The 19,714-nt window shown below is 37.1% G+C and overlaps 1 protein-coding gene across 7 annotated transcripts in view; it reads left to right on the plus strand.

Annotated features, from left to right (window-relative positions):
* The window catches only part of trak1a (trafficking protein, kinesin binding 1a), a 54,285-nt gene extending 34,571 nt beyond the window's left edge, over positions 1 to 19,714 (plus strand). For 6 of the 7 annotated variants that reach the window (XM_073811661.1, XM_073811657.1, XM_073811660.1 and 3 more), the window contains 11 exons: positions 660 to 768; positions 1,671 to 1,749; positions 4,040 to 4,170; positions 5,026 to 5,100; positions 5,407 to 5,544; positions 6,656 to 6,732; positions 6,970 to 7,203; positions 7,303 to 7,634; positions 10,287 to 10,601; positions 13,569 to 13,671; positions 16,143 to 19,714. In XM_073811661.1, the coding sequence (XP_073667762.1) occupies positions 660 to 768; positions 1,671 to 1,749; positions 4,040 to 4,170; positions 5,026 to 5,100; positions 5,407 to 5,544; positions 6,656 to 6,732; positions 6,970 to 7,203; positions 7,303 to 7,634; positions 10,287 to 10,601; positions 13,569 to 13,671; positions 16,143 to 16,908 (2,359 nt within the window). In that variant the 3' untranslated portion in view covers positions 16,909 to 19,714. Of the gene's footprint in view, positions 1 to 659; positions 769 to 1,670; positions 1,750 to 4,039; positions 4,171 to 5,025; positions 5,101 to 5,406; positions 5,545 to 6,655; positions 6,733 to 6,969; positions 7,204 to 7,302; positions 7,635 to 10,286; positions 10,602 to 13,568; positions 13,672 to 15,770; positions 15,866 to 16,142 lie in introns of all 7 variants that reach the window. The other variant, XM_073811663.1, reaches the window with a different exon arrangement.

Genomic DNA, 19,714 nt, shown 5'->3' on the forward strand with positions numbered 1-19,714 from the left:
GCACTGTACGCGGACCCTCGTTTATGTTGAAAAACAGAACTATACATCTAGCTTAAGCCAACTTTAGAAATACAACAAGCTCTGTGATGCTATCGAAACATTTTAAAGGGGACAGAGAATGAAAAACCATTTTTACCTTGTCTTTGTTGAATAATGGTAGTCTACCCGCATTCACTAACATACAAAAAGTGCTAGACATGCTAAACATCTCAGTCTCATAGAAATTCGTCTTTTAAAAAATGTCAGCCAGAAAACGGCCCAATCTGAAAAACTGATGCTTATGACATCACAGGCATCTCACTGCCCCTCCACTTTAAAATAATTGGCTACATTTTTTTGAGTGGCAGCAAAGGCAGCGAATCAGTAATGAGATTGCAAGTTAAGCCAGTAGGGGGAGCCAAATAGGTGCAAAACTACTTGTTTAAAATCCCCCACCCTAATAGAGCTATCTGAGAGAGGTTTTTAGGAAGCTTCTAAGGCATTACAGACCTAAACAAAACAAAATTTGTCTACATGTCACATCACAGAACAAGGATAAATACCCCGTTCAATCATTCTATGTCACCTTTAATGTTTGTTTGACCACACCAAGCATTAACAATATTTTTTTCAAGTCTAGTGAAATATCTCAAGTAAGAAGTACATGTTTTTTTTTACAGTATTCGTCGTAATGACTCATCTCTCTGCATGTCAAATTATCTGCCTCTGGATTCACTGCAGAAGAAACTCCAAGACCTGGAGGAAGAGAATATCAGCCTCCGATCAGAGGTGAGATCTGATCACATCAGACACCACACCCACTGTTCAGCCACAGTCCAATCACACGTCATCTGTTGAATAATGCACACATATCTGCCAAAATCCAATCTGATTGGCTGGTTTTAAACCAAGAATAAGGGCATACAGGTTTACTTTATCAGTTCATCTGTTGAGTTCATGTTTACAAGGTTTTTTTTTTTAGGTCAGGTTAATTATATTACATTTTTAATGTATGAACTTACAGGTAGTAGTAGTGGTAATTTACTAGATAGTTTCTTGTTTAATAGGTCATCAAAATGATTAGCCATTATTATTTTGGATTATTTTGGATGATATGTTTTAGTATGGCTCTGCAGGCACTGTTTAAATTTCATAGCACATTAATGTACATTTATCAGTAAATTCAACCAGACAGTTAACGTGCATGTTAATGTGTAGCGTTCTCAACTCTCTCTTTTTGGCCGTATGTCTCCAGTCACTGTAACTTTAGATGTGAAGTGACGTATGTGGGTATTTGACCTCAGCACAGGACTGGAATTCCACGCCTCACTACTATAAAATCAACATCCGCACCCACACCAAACCTATTTACACCAAAACTTATATACGTAGAAACTTAAATATGAACCTATATACAAGAAAAATGGCATGTAACATCATATATTTCAACCTCTATAAATAGGGCCATGAAATGAATGCAGCTTCTGTAACAATGTAAGATGGCCACTTCACTGTTTTGTATGTCCTGTACATTAAATTCAACCTCGATTGTATTGTTCTAATACACGGGCAACCTGTTTTGTCTCCCAACAAGAGCATTTAGTCAAAGGAGCGGCTTTGTAAAACTATGCCACTATTGTTTGAACGGATTATTCATTAATGTGTGTGTGTGTGTGTGTGCGTGTTTCTAGGCGAATCACCTGGAGACAGAGACCATCTCGTATGAAGAAAAGGAGCAACAGCTTGTAAATGACTGCGTTAAAGAGCTCAGTGAGTACTGTAGATGTATCTATAACATCATCTGACAACAGTGATAATCAAAGATCACATTCCCTTCCCATGTAAACTGATATTATTTACTATCATCTATCCTACACTGTGTCCACACTAGTCCAAACATGAAATGAGAAGACTGATCTAAATGCAGATAACTTTAATAAAACAAACATAGAAACACAAACTCGTGGCATGGCATATCAAAACAAACCAGACAAGAACACTACACACTACAAACAATAACCAACAATAGACAATGGAAACACGAGCGCTAAATATACAGACAATGAACCAACGAGAACATGACACACCAGGGAAACAAGAGAAAACCATGCCAATGAACAGTATCAAAATAAAAGACATGAAAATTAAAACTATGACTTCAAAATAAAAGACCTTAACACAAGACAGAGCCCTTACACACTGGCAGCATTCATATACGCTTGTTTATTCATCCGTCATATTGTTCCACATTAAAGTATAATGCAGTAAGTAACGAATGCATTTGTTTTAGAGGCTGTTTACACTTGGCATTAACATGCGTTTTCGTCGATCGGATCACAAGTGGACGACGTTAATGCCAGGTGTAAACGGTGTTCAAAACGTTTTGAGCTCATCCACTTTCACTTTCAACCACATCCAGAGGTAGTCGAAACCCCTTTCGATCGGATCGCTTTTGGAGTTGTCGCCCACACGCGACCGCCTTCTCTCCACCCATTTACCTAATCTGAGGTATTAAACACAAGTTTTACGTCTTTTTTTACTTCTGGCGTGAACATACGGTGAACAGCGCTATTTTTAGCCTTTCATTGATAAACCTAAAGCGTCTGATCTCCGTAGTTTCGTTTTGAAAGCGTGTGAAAGTTGTGGGATCCTATTTCATCAATTGCGCTGAAAATTCAGAGAAAGCTCTTAGATACACACGTACAAAACACTGTGCAGCATGTGCAGTAAACTCCGACATAATATTAGTTTGCGTCCATATAAACTCATAATTACTCCCGCTCGAGTTTGAATGACAGCAGAGAGACTCGCCCACCATCTCACAGACCACCCCCTCACAGTATTCAGGACAGAAGCGGTCGAAAGTGGACAAAAGAGACGGATTTAAATACCAGGTGTAAACGTAATGTGTCTCTCTCGTCCACTTGTGATCCGATCGATGAAAACACAAGTGTAAACAGCCCCTTAAATAAGAAACTTCTTTAAAAAGATAACTTGCTGCAATTTTTACTTTTTTTGTCTGAAACAGAATATGAAAAACACAGTTATAGGGATAGTTTTCCCAAAAATGAAAATTTAAATAATAATATGCAACTACCATGATATCCACAGCAAGAAAGTAGAGGAGTAAATGTCTTCAGGACACTTCAAATATATGACCCAATTCGAGTTAAGTTGTTTATTTATTTAACACTTTGGGGTCATTTTGAAGCTTGAAGGGTTTTCTGGTTACTATAGGAGTGGATGGTGACTTAGGTGGTCCCAATCCACTCCTGTAGTAACGAGAAAACCTTAAAGGCATTCTAAGCGAATCTGCGAGACGTTAGTTTTTGTTGACGTTTGAATTGTTTTCAAACAGACGGAGCGTAGCTAACTCCTCCCCCTCCCTTCTGTGCTTTCATGAACGCGCCCAACCCCTACCCCCAAATCCTTCTTGTCGTTTATTGGCTGAAACACTTTGTTATGGTTTCTGTTTGTAGGTTTGGCCACTATGTTGATATTGCCGTTTGTGAAGCCGGGGCTGTCTACAGAGATCGCGTTTTTTTACAGTTTGATCAGCGGACAGGCAGCAAGCAGATAGTGAGGAGATGTTTGCTGTATGTAACAAAAAATGTTTTATGGTCTAAAACACGTCAATTCGCTTAGAGCACCTTCAAACAACATTTTTAAAAACCTGTATTTAGGTTTTGAAGAACAAAGAAAGACATTGGGGGTTCAAACAACATGAGGATGAGGGTTTTTTGTAAAACTATTTTAAACTTACACCAATTCTGAATGTAAAGGCAATATTAATATTTATAATTCTGTCAAGTATAGTTTTCGCGGGTAATGACATTTCAAATTCTTTTAAATTCAACTCATATTAAGAAATAACTTGCAGTTTTATATTTCAAACAGAGATGGCGATAGAGAGGCAAAGTTACAGATTGCAGCTTTAAACAGATTAATCAACAACTAACAACTTTATAGGGTTTCCTTGTTAGGGATATTAGCACGTTTACCTTTTTACGCAGGGTTTCAATGTGCCGTCATACAGATGATCTGTATCTCTCTCCCACAGGAGATGCTAACTTGCAGATCTCCACCATCGCGGAGGAGTTGGCAAGAAAAACAGAGGACGCCTCCCGGCAGCAGGAAGAGATCACGCACCTTCTCTCTCAGATTGTGGACCTGCAGAAAAAAGCCAAATCTGTGAGTTCTCCTCACTGTAATTGCTTTAAATTATTGTTAAATAAATTATTGGGATACTTTGTTTCTTTATTCTGTGGTCATATAGTATATTGTATATTGACTCTAAACCATATGATTCACTGTTGTCCCCGGTAAAGGTCTTCTCGGGTCCATTGAAATGTACCCGATCCGAAATGACCCATTTTTTTTTTCTTTTTACCCAAACCTGACGTGCGTAAATATAAAAAAAATTAAAACCCGATCCGAGACAAACCCAAGAAAACATGAATGCAATCTGCATCCCCGCACACACCAATCAGACAGAAAGAAACCCCGGTGGCCTCGCATCCAATTTGGCTCACTGCTCCATTTATTTTCCTTTGTCATATGACGACGACACTATAAAATGTGCATTCAAATTGATTGACAGGTCTGTCTAAACGAATATTAACCTACTGCCAGCTACACAATGTCACAAGCACACTCACGTGAGATAGTTCGGGTTGTCTCAGGTCCGTTGCGCCAAAACACATTTATTTTAATTTACCTGAGACCCGATGCCGCTATTTTTACACCCAACCCTTGTCTGATTTTAAACCCCTTATAACTGCTGTCTCTTTCTTCTCACATAAAAAATATGTAAACTCTTAATTAAATTAAACAAATGTAATACACTCAAATCAGTATTTAATTTTAATTAGTTTTAATGTATTTGGTAGTTGTGTAATATGTGATAGTGTGTTTATTGCTCGATAAGTCCTATACTTGACTACCAGTCAAACTAAACATACATTATCCCTTACACATGCATGTCTTGGTTGTACCACTATGAATATCTGGGTACAGTATAAATGCATAATGTTTTTTTTTTTTTAGTTTGCACTTGAAAACGAAGAGCTCACTCAGCATCTGGGAGCTGCTAAAGACGCCCAAAGAGCCCTTACATCAGAGGTAACACACCAAACACACACAGTAAATGACTTGATATCACAATAAAGTATAGACCCTTTTACTGTTTGTACACAATGATGACGTGGCAGCGTATGCACGAGCATTTAGGCAACGGAAGTATGGCAAGAATCAATAGTTAAGCAACACAGACAGAGAAAGTTATTTTAAAAGGCTATTTGATCACGTGAGCTGTAAAAGGGTCTTTACTGTACAGATATGGGTGTGTATTGTTTGGATTGTACTGAAAACTGCCAGACATGGACTCACTGCTGCTTCCACCTGTTGTTCATCTCTTTGTCTCTTTAGCTGAGGGAGTTGGAGGACAAGTATGCTGAATGTATGGAGATGCTTCATGAAGCTCAGGAGGAACTCAAGAACTTCAGGAATAAAACTCTGCCCCTCAGTACACCACGCCGATTCCACTCGCTCGGCCTTTTTCCAATGGTGAGAGACAAACTGCAATAGTATTACATAAATCAGGGGTTTTCAATGTAAACCTGGTGCACGCAAAAGACAGCTGGAAACAGGCCAATCTTTACTGTGCCGAGATGTACGCCCCAACATTAAATTACACATTCAATTAAGTACAATGCTAAGAAGAGTTGTGACTGCTGAGATAGCACTATATGCTTTAAGTTCTACAAATAACTATCCGGTTACGTTGTTCATGTCCATACTGAAAAAAAACAGAGTTGCCACTCAGTAACGTCCATTAACTCTTTCCCCGCCATTGACGAGATATCTCGTCAATTAAGAGAAAACGCTTCCGCCCTTCCGCAACTTTTTAAAACCGGAAGTATTGCCCTATGGCAAGCTGCTGCATGTCCGTGTGTGTTTTAAAGATCGCTCTGAATGGGATCTCTATGAAAAGTCAGACACAAAAATTGAATTATTTTTGCTTTTTGCTCAAAATATGGTGTTTTTGCAAAAACCTACCCATATTCAAAAGCTGATTGCAAAAGAACCACTAAAGGAAGGATGAAACAGTTTTTTTTGTTTGAAAGCAGAGGGTCTGTTCTTTCATTTGGTATATTGTATGTTTATTTATTTAAAGAAGAACATTTTCTGGAAGGCATTAAACTTTGGTGAAAATCATGAAAAACGCTGGCGCTGGCTGGCAACTTTTTTTAAAAATGCTGGCAGTGAAAGAGTTAACAATCTCCAAACAATTGATTGTTCCTCAAAATCTGTATCTTCATCTGATACAGGCTCAAACATAAGGTCTGTTTACATACACACAGAGCTACTGAACTGCTCTGAGAAACAGCCAATCAGAGCAGAGCTCAACATTATTATTCATGACCCTTTCAAATAAGGTAATAATAGACCATTGCATTCTAAAGGCAAATCCTAGGGTTGTAAATGGACATGTAAAACCGTCTCTGGATAATTTTTACACATACCTTCTATGTAGATATCAAAGAACAATTTAACAGATTATTTTTAATGCATTCTTTGGCACCTTTAAGTATCGGTCCAAAACACAGAATATTAAGAATGTTTACTTGTTTGTTGAAGTAAAGACAACATTTGGGTTTGTGTTTGTGTGTAACAGGATTCTTTAGCTGCTGAAATTGAAGGTACCATGAGGAAAGAGATTGAGATGTCTGATCCAGAAGTAGAGGAGCAAAGGTTTGTCTTGTACCCCGTTTTCAAAATATTAAGTTTGTCAGTTTTCAAAAAACTCCTAAGTTCAAAGTAAAATCAAATGTTTGTCTGTACTAAATATATACCAGTGCCAAGACAGATGCCATTCAGATGATTAAATGTTTTCCAATTATGTCTTAGATGTGAATTTATTTTTAATATGTTTGTTTTTTTGTGTGTACCACTTGTGCGTTAACATTTATATCTTTACGTTTTGTTCAGGTTGCACCCAAAGCGAGTCTTTCAAACAGTGCGTAACGTCAACCAATCCGTTCGACAGCGGTCCCTGGGTCCCTCCCCTCTGAACATCCCAGGGTCCAATCAGACATCCTGTATAAACTCGAGGGGATCAAGCTGTCGGAGCACGCCCAGATCAAGCATGTACGGAGGAGATGGAAGCGAAATGGACAACCGCACCAGTAGTCTACTGCTGGACACTCAGTCACCTCACGATGGGTAAGAGCTTTCTGCTATATCCTTAATGTGATAATAAATTTTTTTTTTTTAATACAATACAATAGTGTTTGATTCTTTGCCTGTAATATTTGTGTCCAGCTCTAATGACTCCAACAGAAAGCCTGGCACACCTGGCACCCCCGGGTCCCATGACCTGGCGGCGGCACTGCGTCGTCTTTCCCTTCGCCGGGACAACTACCTAAGCGAGCGGCTTTTCTTTGAGGAGGAGCGAGAGAGGAAACTCAACGCCCTGGTTGAGGACAAGAACCTATCGTATCATGAGAGAGATTGTGGGAGTGGCAGTGAAGACGGTGGTCCTCTAACTCCAGCCGAGAGCATCATGTCTCTGGGGACCCTGCACTCGGTTTATTCCATCTACAGCACCCGATCCTATCTGCCCGAGAAACTTCAGATCGTCAAACCTCTGGAAGGTGAACGAGTCAAACCCCGATCAGTCACCTTCTTACTGATAGATGCTCTGTGGACGCTCATGCACCACAGTGCTGAGGACCTGTCTACACAACACTCCTTTTATTTCAGACACGCACAGCCTCGCTGCTGGTTTGAGATTTAGATTCACACACTCACAGGAAATATATGAGTATTTGCATACCTTTACATTTTCATCCATTAAGCATACAGGCCTAAAGGGATAGTTCATATAGTAATAAAAGATAAAGGGATAGTTCAGCTAAAAATGTAAATTACCCATGATTTACTCACCCCAAGCCATCCGAGATACACATGTCTATCATCTTTTAGATGAAAATGTCTTGGCTCCTCCAAGCTTTATTACGGTAGAAAACAGGTTCCTCGACTTTCAAGCCCAAAAATACATATATCCACATGGCTTCTGTGGGTTAATCGATGCGATTTTGTACGAAAAATATCCATATTTAAAACTTTACAAACTGTAATATCTACCTTCTCGGATGGGCCAATAAAATTTACCTAAATAATAGTTCATAAAATCAAAACTATTCATACCAATTGTATTATTATTATTTTTTAATAAATATTTAGATGCATAATTTTATATTTGGCATCTTAAAAATAAAACAAACAAAAAAATAGTTTAACCGATCAAAACGACGATTATTGCTACATGATATATCATGATTATTGCTACAGTCATCAGTCACTACCAATTTAGCAATTAGAGATGTATTAAACTTTAAAATCTTGTCATGCATGTTTTTCATGCAAAAAAAATTGAATTTTCTTTGAATGGGATTAAATTTGAGAGATTACTGCACATGCAAATTTACCCACAATGCACTTTATGACACATACTATATTTATTGTATTTATAGAGACTGTAGAGTTATTCCCGAACGGCGTTCCCTATTGACTAAGTCAAAAAGCATGCATACCTTTTTTAATGTGATGTATACTTTTCCTTTGACAATTTTGTTGGTTTTTTTTGTTTAATTTTTTCCACAACTTAATAGATCCCTCTCTAGTGTCCCCTGCTGGCTCACAAACAGAGTTACATTAATAGTAAATAATTTTTCGGACAAATGCCTGTGAACTTTCTATACGGTATATTTTTAAGCCCGCTTCTATCCTCATGTAATTTTTCCTACTGTCTTGTCAGTGTATGTTTATACTTTTATTTTCTACCTTATGTCTGTCTTCTATAGCTTTGTAATAAACACAACTTTAATTTCCTTCTTCTTTTCTCTTCATTTGCTTTTTCTGACCATAATCACAATCATTGTGTACACTAGGAGTCAATAGTTTGGGTACACAAGTTAATTGTGATTTTAAAAATACAGTAATGTGATCTAAATATATATCGTGTTTTTAAATGCTCAAAATTAATTTTGTAAATATCAAAATATAAATCATATCTCCATTTGAATTAAAATAAAATAAAAATTAAGCCATGTGGTGAAGGTAAAGCAGCCAACAATTGCTCTAATAAACAGTTTATTATTACAATAAATATAATTTCCATAATTAAATTGTTGTCATTTGTCGGCTGTTATCAATTTTTCTAAAATAATACAGATAGCGTGTGCCCCAAATCTTCACTGCTAGACCGCATTATGACCTAGTTTCCTAAGCGCATATTATTTTAAAAGTAAATTATTTTAATATCCATGCTTATCAATTTTAGTTTAAATTACTAAATATAATGGACTGCACAATATTGAAGAAAATATGCAATAACTTTTTTTAAAGCGATATACAATATGCGTTTTGATAATGCTTTAAGTTAGTTCAATTTAAGTTAAATAATTTTTTTATTTAAAAAAAACCCTGAAATTATACAACCAACCTAAAACTTCGACTGCCCATAACTTTTTAGTTAATGCAGTTAATGTAAACCATTTCAATTTTCACATTTGCAATATTACGATCAATATGTCACACATCTTGCAGCTCTAAAATATAAGTGACAAATTAAACTCTATATAAAGGAAGACCTGAATGAAATCAATGATCTTAATAATAATTAATAATACTTAATAATGAATAGTTAAGCATGATCGTGAATGATCCTTATGTTGAAAAGGTGTTTGCTGAACAATCCATCTTTGCTCAATATTTATAAAAATATTTTTATAACTAGATGAGGTAAAAGTTTGTGAACAAGTGACAAGACTTTTTTAAACACATTTGAGATGTCTCAACTGAAAATAACTAGTACTGACAAATCTTAAAACATGCCATTGCAATTGATTGTTTAAGAAAGTATAAAGTTTGACACAATGTAGCTTGAAAGCTCTAAGATGAGTTCAAGTTGATAATTTTGGTCTTGAAAGAATAATGATAATACAAAGAAAAAGTTTAAGTCGAATTACAATATCAGTTTCTCAAGCCAACATAAAAACAATAAATTTCACTATCTGAACAAACATTAATAAAATGCTGATTCATCATCATTTAACCATAAGCTTTGAAGTCAATACATTTCTATAAAAATGATGACATCTTTCTGTTGCTCATACATTTGAAGTTCTCTAACAGATGCTAATTTATTTATTTTCGGTCTTTGTGAAAAATCTCGACAGCATTTTTTCATATTTCTTATAACCATTGTGATCTAATCTCTTCTCCCTCATATCTCCCCTCAGGTTCGGCCACTCTCCACGCATGGCAGCAGTTAGCTCAGCCCCACCTGGGTGGCATCCTTGACACCCGGCCCGGTGTGGTGACCAAGGGCTTCCGTCCCCTCGAGCTGGACATGCAGGAGGTGTACCAGTTCACAGACCTGGAGGAAGACGATCCAGGACTGCATTCCCAATCCGGCATCTCTACCTCTAACCTGGGCTCTCTGCCTTGCTCACCTGCTTCCCGACAAAAATCCAAAATCCAAGAGGATCATCTCGGAGAGAACCTTGGTGTGGGGCCAGACCAAGGGGAGGCAGGAGATAAGGAGGTCTCATCTGGTGAGAGACGACCTTAACCCCACAGACAGGCATGGGGAAGGGGAGTGGGTTGAAAAAAATCCACTAATACAGGCCGATGCTCCAGTGGAGTACCCACAATCCCCTGTCTGGGGTCTGAGACGAGCTGGTTCTCTCTTTGTTCAGCTGCAGATTGCACACACCTACTGCACATCAAGCACTACCTCACCTGTGACGACAGCTGCCATGTTGTTTATGAGTATAGACTTTTAATTTAACCATTTCACCGTCATTCTGCCTTCTAATCATTTCTTGATTCCTACCTACGCTGAAAAATGAGAATAGAGGATATATACGTTTCTGGAGGTCATATATTTATACACTGTTAAAAAATCATTATTGCACTTAAATTTGTTAGGTTAAATTTATCATGTCCATGCCATGTGAGATTAACTTTAATACTTAATAACAGACTCATTGTTTTGGAATAATAATACGTTTACTCCCATATTTTTGATTCCACTTAGACTTTATTCTCATTTTCAGAACTTTTTCCTAAATTTACTTTTTCAATTCTAGATTCCTCTTGGCTGATCTGTCGTCTTACATTACATTTCAATTGCAAATCTGTGGGAACAGCAACATTTCTTGATTTATTCTTCCACTCACTCACAAGTCCACATGTGCCCATTAACACCTGAGATCCACCTTGATCGCAAAGCATATAGTGTTTGTTATGAAACTGTATGGCACATAAACACCACAGGACGTCCTTTACACATATCAGCATGTATCTAACCTCAGTCAGAGGTTCAAGTGTGTTTGCAGTATCAAGTGTCAGAGCGCTATTTAAAACAGGACTGCATAAGTCACAGTCATTTGAGTCTTACATCACTAGACACAAAGTCACATTCACGCCATTAAACACAAACACACTTCACATGCTTTCAAAGTCAGGCCTGACAGATACATTATCTGCTGTTTGGTACACAGTTGCTTGCATATACTTAACATGGTTGGATTTTAAAGGGATAGTGCACCCAAAAATTCTGTCTTTTCAAACCCACATGACTTTCCCTTAGCAAAAGAGGGTTTTTTTTTTCATTTCAGACTATTTTCAGTAAAATGAAAACTCCAAAATAACAACAAATAACAAAATGTAAAATCTTAAAAAAAATCATCATGTCATCAAAAGTTTTGAACTATAGACATTTTATAGGGATGTAACGATTTAATCGCGTGTCCCATTAAAAATGCCTGTCTGAAATCGATTCTGAATCGTAAGGCTGCGATTCTTTGTTTCATGCACAGCTTGTGCGTTTACTATGGCATTTGGTCAGTAGGAAGTCCTTATTAATCTAAAATCACTATGAGTCTGAGTCATTTATAACGTGAATTTAAAAAAGCAACATTCGTTAAATAAAAATCATTCAAAATATTCTTTATTATCATGAAAAAACCTGAAACTATTGAAAAAGACAGGTTCCTAGTGAAAAAAGCTAGTCTGGAGCCCTGCCCAAGCTTTGGTTTGTCTTTTTTTTTCAGATTTATTTCAACTATTTGGGGTTAGGAAGAACCAATAAATATAATAACAAAATATTTTTCTTTGAACATGAAGCAGTGTTAGTGTCCACGTTTGTGTACTACAGGTTTCAGTTACACAGAATTAAGTATTACAAAAAAAGTTTATGCAGTTGTGTACTTGCATTATCCCAAAAGTTCCCAAGGATTTGTTAATCCAGAGAAATTCTTGTTTTAAATAATGGCTCGTCTCTTGTAAACATTAATTCATTACCTCATCTATACGTCTCTTGATGGTGAAAACATCATCTCCCATCGTTCCGCTCTCCTTCATGAAGTCATTAAGCTTCGCCTTTGTTATTATTTCTGTGTAATAGCAACCTCTAGTGGTGAAAATATACATATTGTGGCTCACATATAAGTGAATCTGTAAAGGCGCATCCACGCGCGTCTGGAGGTCTAGTTCACACAAATGACGCGAATTGAGCATTGCCGCGGGAAACGCGCAAGTAGAAAAATCTGAACTTTGCCGGAAAATTGCGCTGCGTTAACCAATCAGGGGCTTGCTCTAGTAGTGACATGATTACAGGAAGCGAGCGGAGTCGCGGAAGACCCTCCCATGACGCGAATTTTACACGCGAAAAGTACACTCAAAATGTCCTAGCGTCCAACTACACACGGTAGACTCGAATTTGACACCTCAAACTTTTCTGGGTGAACCCACATTAACACTTTACAATAGGTTGTATATGTTAACATTAGAAAATGCATTAGCTAACATAAACTAACAAGCAATATGGTTTATAAGCATTTATTAATGTTAGTTAATGCCAAAACTTTTGTTTATTATAGTTCACTCACTGTGTATTAACTAATATGAACGGTTAAAAGTTTTAAATAAAAAAAAATATTAATAAATGCTGATTTTAACAAGAACTGAGATTAATAAAATTTAAGGAACTATTGTTAGTTTATGTTAGCTAATGCATTAAGTAATCTTAACAAATGCAACATTATTGTAAAATGTTTTTAATAAAAGAAGTCATATGGGTTTGAAATGACAGGAGGGTGGGCAAACATTAATTTTTGGGTGAACTTCTTCATTTAAAGCCTTTCAAGTTTCTTTCTGATTTATTTAATCATGTATTTAAAGATAGATTTTGTAATTTTGTCTGTTATAATAGAAATGATGATTGTCTGATTTGATCTTTCCTTCTATTCTCTCCTGCTGTATGAATCCGTTTAAAACTGCATCAGGATAAGACACACAACCACATCATCACTACTGATGTGTAGCTTTATTTAATAAACAAAACTGAACATGAAATCTCTAGTGGAACATTTTTAAGCACAGCAAAAAGTCACATTATATTGGACTGTAAGAGCTCGATCAAATCCTGAAGCAGTTTAAACTTCCCATGTGTGTTATATATCAGTATGTTTCTGTGTGTCTTTGTGTACTAATGTTTGTCTCTCGTTTCTTTGCAGTGCATTTCCCTGGTAAATGTATGTCACACACCAGTTCAACGTACACCTTCACCACCTGCAGGATACTTCACCCTACAGATGAGCTCACCAGAGTCACACCCAGGTAAAATACTCAGTTTCACAACCCCATCAATACATCTTAGTTTAATTATTATTATTGTCAATGATTCTCATTAGATAACATTTAAGATCTACATTTCTTTTCAAACTATTTTTATTTAACTTGCCATATATTAAAGACCTCATAGTATACTTTATTTAGGTTTTCTATGAAAAGTTTCAATAAAACGAGCAAATGAAAATGCATTTATTAGTTCACTTTGTTTACCAGTGCAGGCTCGTAATGCCCATAAAGTGGGCACCTGTGAGCAAAGTACCGAACCATAAACTGAAAACGAAGATGCCATGTGGTCTTTACACTGCAAAAAAAAAAAAAAAAATCTTAATATTTATGTTTTGTTTTCAGTAAAAATTTGTGCTGGGCAAAGATTAATCGCGATTAATCGCATACAAAATAAAAGTGATTTTTGGCATAATATATGAGTGTATGCTGTGTGTAATTATTATGTATATATAAATACAGGGTTTCCCGCAGCACTTTTCAGTTCGGGCGGCCCACCTAAGCTGGGATACCCTACCACCTTAACTAGGTCGTCCAAAAAAAATTTCGCTGCACAAAAGGCTGTCAAGTGCATCTCGGAGAATAGCGTGGACGCGCTTCACACCGCGAGCGGGCACGCGCCACATGGCTGAAAAGAGAGAAAGACATGGTCCGTCACTGTCTGGAGGATAACTAGCCTGTTGATAAAACATTTAATTATTTATAATCTAGTATGTGTTCATTTTCTGTCATAGTTTCTTCAAAATTGAGTTTAATTTGGGTGTTTTAAATAAAAATATTTTTATCATGACGCGTACGCCCCGCCCCTTTGATTGCCACGCCCCCGGCACGCCCACCAGCACAACCCTACCACCTTAACTAACAAATTTTCTGCGGGAAACCCTGAAATAATACACACACATTCATGTATGTATTTAAGAAACATTTAAATGTGTATATATATTTATTATATATAAATAAAAAAACGATATTCAAATAAAAAATTTCTTAAATGTATATATATGTATGTGTGTGTGTTTAAATATACATAATATTTACACACATCACAAACTCATATACTGTATTATGCAAAAAATACTTTTATTTTGTATGAGATTAATCTAGATTAATCTATGCCCAGCCCTAATTTATTTATATTTTTATATATTCTATATTAAATATAAATAAATAAAAAAGGATATATAAATAAAAAAATTCTGAAATGAATATGAATGTGTGCGTGGTTAAATATAAATAATAATTAGACACAGTACACACACATATATTATGCAAAAAAAATCACTTTTATTTTGCATGCGATTAATCGCGATTAATCTTTGCTCAGCACTAACGATATCTAAAAATTCTTAAATAAAGATGCTTTTTCTTGATGAGCAAAACAACCCAAGAAAATAAGTCTAGTTTTTAGACCAAAAATATAAAACTTAAAGGGATACTTCACCGATTTAGCATTCAGCTTTGTATCTGTAGAAACCCGGCAGTATTACTGAATGACCATGTTTCCCTCCCTCATTTCCCCCTGAGAGGAGAGATATCTGCATTTTGGTTCTGCAAAAAAGTCCTCCGATGATGTAATATGACGATTTTTGCATCATCGGAGGACTTTTTTGCAGAACCAAAATGCAGATATCTCTCCTCTCAGGGGGAAATGATGGAGGGAAACATGGTCATTCAGAAATACTGCCGGGTTTCTACAGATACACAGCTGAATGCTAAATCGGTGAAGTATCCCTTTAAGTGATTTGTGCATAAAGCAAGCAAAAAAATCTGCCAATGGGGTAAGCAAAAATCTTGAAAATTTTTCTTAAACACTAAATTCAAGAAAAATTTGCTTACCCCATTGGCAGATTTTTTTGCTTGTTTTATGCACAGAACAAAGACAAAAATACTAAGAATTTTTTTTTTGAAAACCGCTAGCAAACATTTTTACACCAGAAATGTACCATCAAGTGTACAATTTTGGCCATACGCCTTCATCTAATTCAGTACTGTCACAGTATGCGATTTCGGTCGTAATGTAATTCGCCTGACCGCCTGATCACTACGGCAGCCAGTACAGTTGTGTGATTGGCTCTCTGCAGGTCATACGACGAGGATGAGCATGAGGAGGCCCATCTCTATCATGTTGTTTTAGTGACGGACATTGAACATGCTCACTAAGCAGCGCCCCCTTGGGGTGAGGAGAAACAGCATGACCGGTGTGCAACTAGATTAGGTGTCATGGGAGTTTTGCTATTCTCTAACCCAGCTCAAAGTGCCTCTAGAAAGTTTCTTCACCTTACACCCGAGTGTTTTTGTTGGAGATTGTGTGCTGACGGGACAGATTAATACTCAAGCTAGAGGACTTTATATAATCATATGAATTGTGTGCACAATGAAATAATAACCAATGCACGGTTTGGCATGCTGCTCTCCAGCCATATCCAAAAACTGATCAAGCGTTTCTTTCTCAGCCTGTTGTCAGGTCCTTCGCTGGCCTCCTGCGTGTTGTCCAACAGCAGTCTGCGTTCAACCCCCGTGTCAACCCCCTGCACACCTCGCCGGCTCAGCCTGGCGGAGAGCTTCACCAACCTCCGTGACTCTACAAAAACCACCAGTACCTCTCTGGGCCTAGTGCGCCTCCTACAGGACAGAGGTATATCTGCTGCCGTCTATAACCCTCACAGCTGGGACCGGGTGGATCGAGCCCCTGCATCATCTACCTGTTCGACATCCTCTCATCTGGGTTCGGATATTCTTCCCTCCACCCCTCCCAACTCGCCCAGCAAATCGAAACCCACCAGTCCAGTGTTGCCTGTAGGCTACAGTCCCTCAGACCCCCCTTACGAAACCTTTCTGGCTTCGCGGCCAGCCAGCTCCATTCTAAAAGAAGTGCGTGAAGCAGACGAAAGGGCTCGATCGGACTCGCAGTGTCAGACTGAGGTTAGTGTGCAAAACCTTCGACTGGTGGACAAGGTGAAGAGGTTTAGCCTGGCTCCCAGAACGCTTACCCCGGGGCCCGTGGTGGGGATGGGGAGACCGGGAGCACCGTTTGGTGCCCACGCTGCGGTGACCTCACCCATAGCAGGACTGCCAGTGCTAAACTCAGGGATGAGAAGAAACCGCAGTTACCCGGCTATGGTTGGGGCTAGTATGGCTATGAAGGGCCCGGGGCCACCCAGTGAGGATCTGCTATTGACCCATGGGCGACATAGACAAACTAGTCTCAGTGAAAAGTGAATGTTGCCCCCCATCAACAGTATATCATCCTTGTGACAACTCAACAGTGCCTGTTATGAAGATGATGATATTTGTATAGATTATTTTGTTATAATGATTCCTTCATATACAGTACAACGCATTCAGCAGCGTCGTCAAAATCGAGATTTTTGCACTTGCTAGATGTGAGAAATGGAACAGAGTGGAAAATTCACACCCCTTGGTCAGAATAATTTCCAATGTAAGCACTTTTTTACTTTAAAAAAAGGATAAATGCTTTTTGTTTATAAATCTGGTCTTCCTAACCCAAATTTGTTTTGTGATTTTGGTTAGCAAGAAGCTAGCAAGAGCACTAATAGCACTTTAATGCTAACGGTAGCCTAGACAATGATGAAAATAAGTGAAACCTTGTCATATCTAGATTAATTGTTCAGATTTTTTAAAATGGTCTAACATTATAGCTTTATAGCAACCCCCCTTAATTGTGCCGACAATGTTTAAAATTTGTTGTTTTTAAGTATAAATACTGTTACAGAAGCCTTGTTTCATCTAAACTAGCCATAATTTTCTATGTCTGAAGTGACGTAAAGGTATAGTTCACATAAAAATAAAAATTAGCTCTTGTTTTACTTCAACCCTCAAGTCATCCTAGATGTGTTTGACTTTCCTATTTCAGCCAAAAACAATCCTGAGTTATATAAAATAATATCCTGGCTTTTTCAGCTTTATAATGGTATTGGATAGTGCCCCATTTTTAAACCTAAATAAACCGCATCCATCCATCAAAAACTAATCTTTACGGTTATTAAATGTATTCATTTATATTTCAAACTTTACAAACTACGGCTGTAAGCATGTTTATGAGAGTTGAGGTCAGGTTGAAGACAAAAACGGGGCACTATCCAATGCCATTATAAAGCTAAGAATGGTCAGGATATTATTTAATATAAATCTAACTGTGTTTGGCCAAAAAATGAAAGTCATATTTACACAGTGGCGGCCAGTGACTTTTATTTTTCAAGGGGGCAAATTGCATCAAAATATGTTTTTAGACCGTCATGTGAACCTATGTGCGTCGCACATCATGTCAAAATCTGTGCCTGCTGCAGTTGCTTCAAATGTGTTTATGATAAAAGAGACGCTCACGTTTGCCAGATACTCACTTAATCTCATGTGTACTCATGTGTTAAGTTAGTGTCTTGCAAGTGTTTTGTGAACATCTCTCTTATTATCATACACTGCAAAAAAATGATTTTCAAGAAAAACATTTCTTAGTATTTTTGTCTTTTTCAGTAAAAATATCCAAAAATTCTTAAATTAAGATGCTTTTTCTTGATGAGCAAAACGACCCAAGAAAAAAAGTCTAGTTTTTACATCAAAAAAAAAAAAAATACAATTTAAGTGATTTTGTGCATAAAACAAGCAAAAAATCTTGAACATTTTTTTAAAACACTAAATTCAAGAAAAATTTGCTTAAAAATTTGCTTAAAAATGTGGTTGTTTTGCTCATCAAGAAAAAGCATCTTAATTTAAGAATTTTTTTATATTTTTACTGAAAACAAGACACAAATAGTAAGATTTTTTTTCTTAAAAATCATTTTTGCAGTATAAACCCTTTCTATGCATGTGCAGAAGGCACGTATTTTGACAAGACGCATTACGCGCATAGGTTCACATAATGCACCGAACACATATTTTGACATGACGAGCCACACACAACACTCCAAATCCATACTTTAAATTCGTGCCCCTTGGAAGAGAAGTCTCTGGCCACCACTGTATACACATATGATAGCTTCAGTGTGAGTAAAATATAAATTTCATTTTGGGGTGAACCACTCCTTTAATAAGTATAGTGTAAACAAATATGCTCAATGTTTTAGAAGAGGGCACTGTTGAGCACACCCCTCTCTGTTCTGTACTGTACATCTTCTCAGATAAAAGATGACTGACTGAAATCGAGGCCGTGAAGGCGATGCGTGTCTGCATTTGAAACATAATCATGTTGCTTTTAATGTCATTTTGTGTCAGACCAACGTTATTTATTTAAAGTGTTTGTGTGGATGTATATGGTTTAGTATGAAAACATGCAATTGCAGTATCAGGATTTGCAAGCCTTTACGTTTCCTCGGTCAATGGGATCCCATAAATCTGCTGTGGCTTTGAAGCCTACTGACTGATATTGTTTCATACGTGAAGGATATGAAGTGTGCACTGCAAGCTTTAAAGATTTCAAGGGTGCAATTGTAATTCATATAGTGCCTTTTCTTTTGTTTTGACAGACTTCAACATAATGGCTTTGCCTGCAACAATATGCACTGTAATTGTGTTGATGTATTGACTTCCTAATGGTTTTAACCTAGTTGACAATGCAGATCTAGGATGTAACATTTGCTGGACATATTATATTTGATGAAGAAGCACATACAGTTGAAAGTGCATGAGTCCTTCTGAATGGACCTGTGTGTTTCTCTCAGTTGAAACTGAAAGATATTTGTTAGGTGAAAGTGTGCGTGCTTGCATTTATTCATACCTTGATGTTTGTTGAATGTGTTACAGAACCACAGAGGGTTCTGCCATGACTGAATAATGATTTCAATGGTGTTTATTTCATCGGATTACTGAAGGGACGTTTTACTTGTATATTGTAAATGGTAAATATGCAGAGAGTTTAAACATCCTAACTTTTTTAATAAAAAAACAAAAATAGAACGAAAAAAAGACAAAATGTTGACAGGTTGTCCGAATGCTGGTTAAAACAGAGATTTTGTTCATGAATTTTGGAAGCTCCTGTTTACAGAGGTCATCAATAAACCAGTTGAGATCA

This window comes from Paramisgurnus dabryanus, chromosome 13 (genome assembly GCF_030506205.2).
Source record: "Paramisgurnus dabryanus chromosome 13, PD_genome_1.1, whole genome shotgun sequence".
Classification (NCBI taxonomy): domain Eukaryota; kingdom Metazoa; phylum Chordata; class Actinopteri; order Cypriniformes; family Cobitidae; genus Paramisgurnus; species Paramisgurnus dabryanus.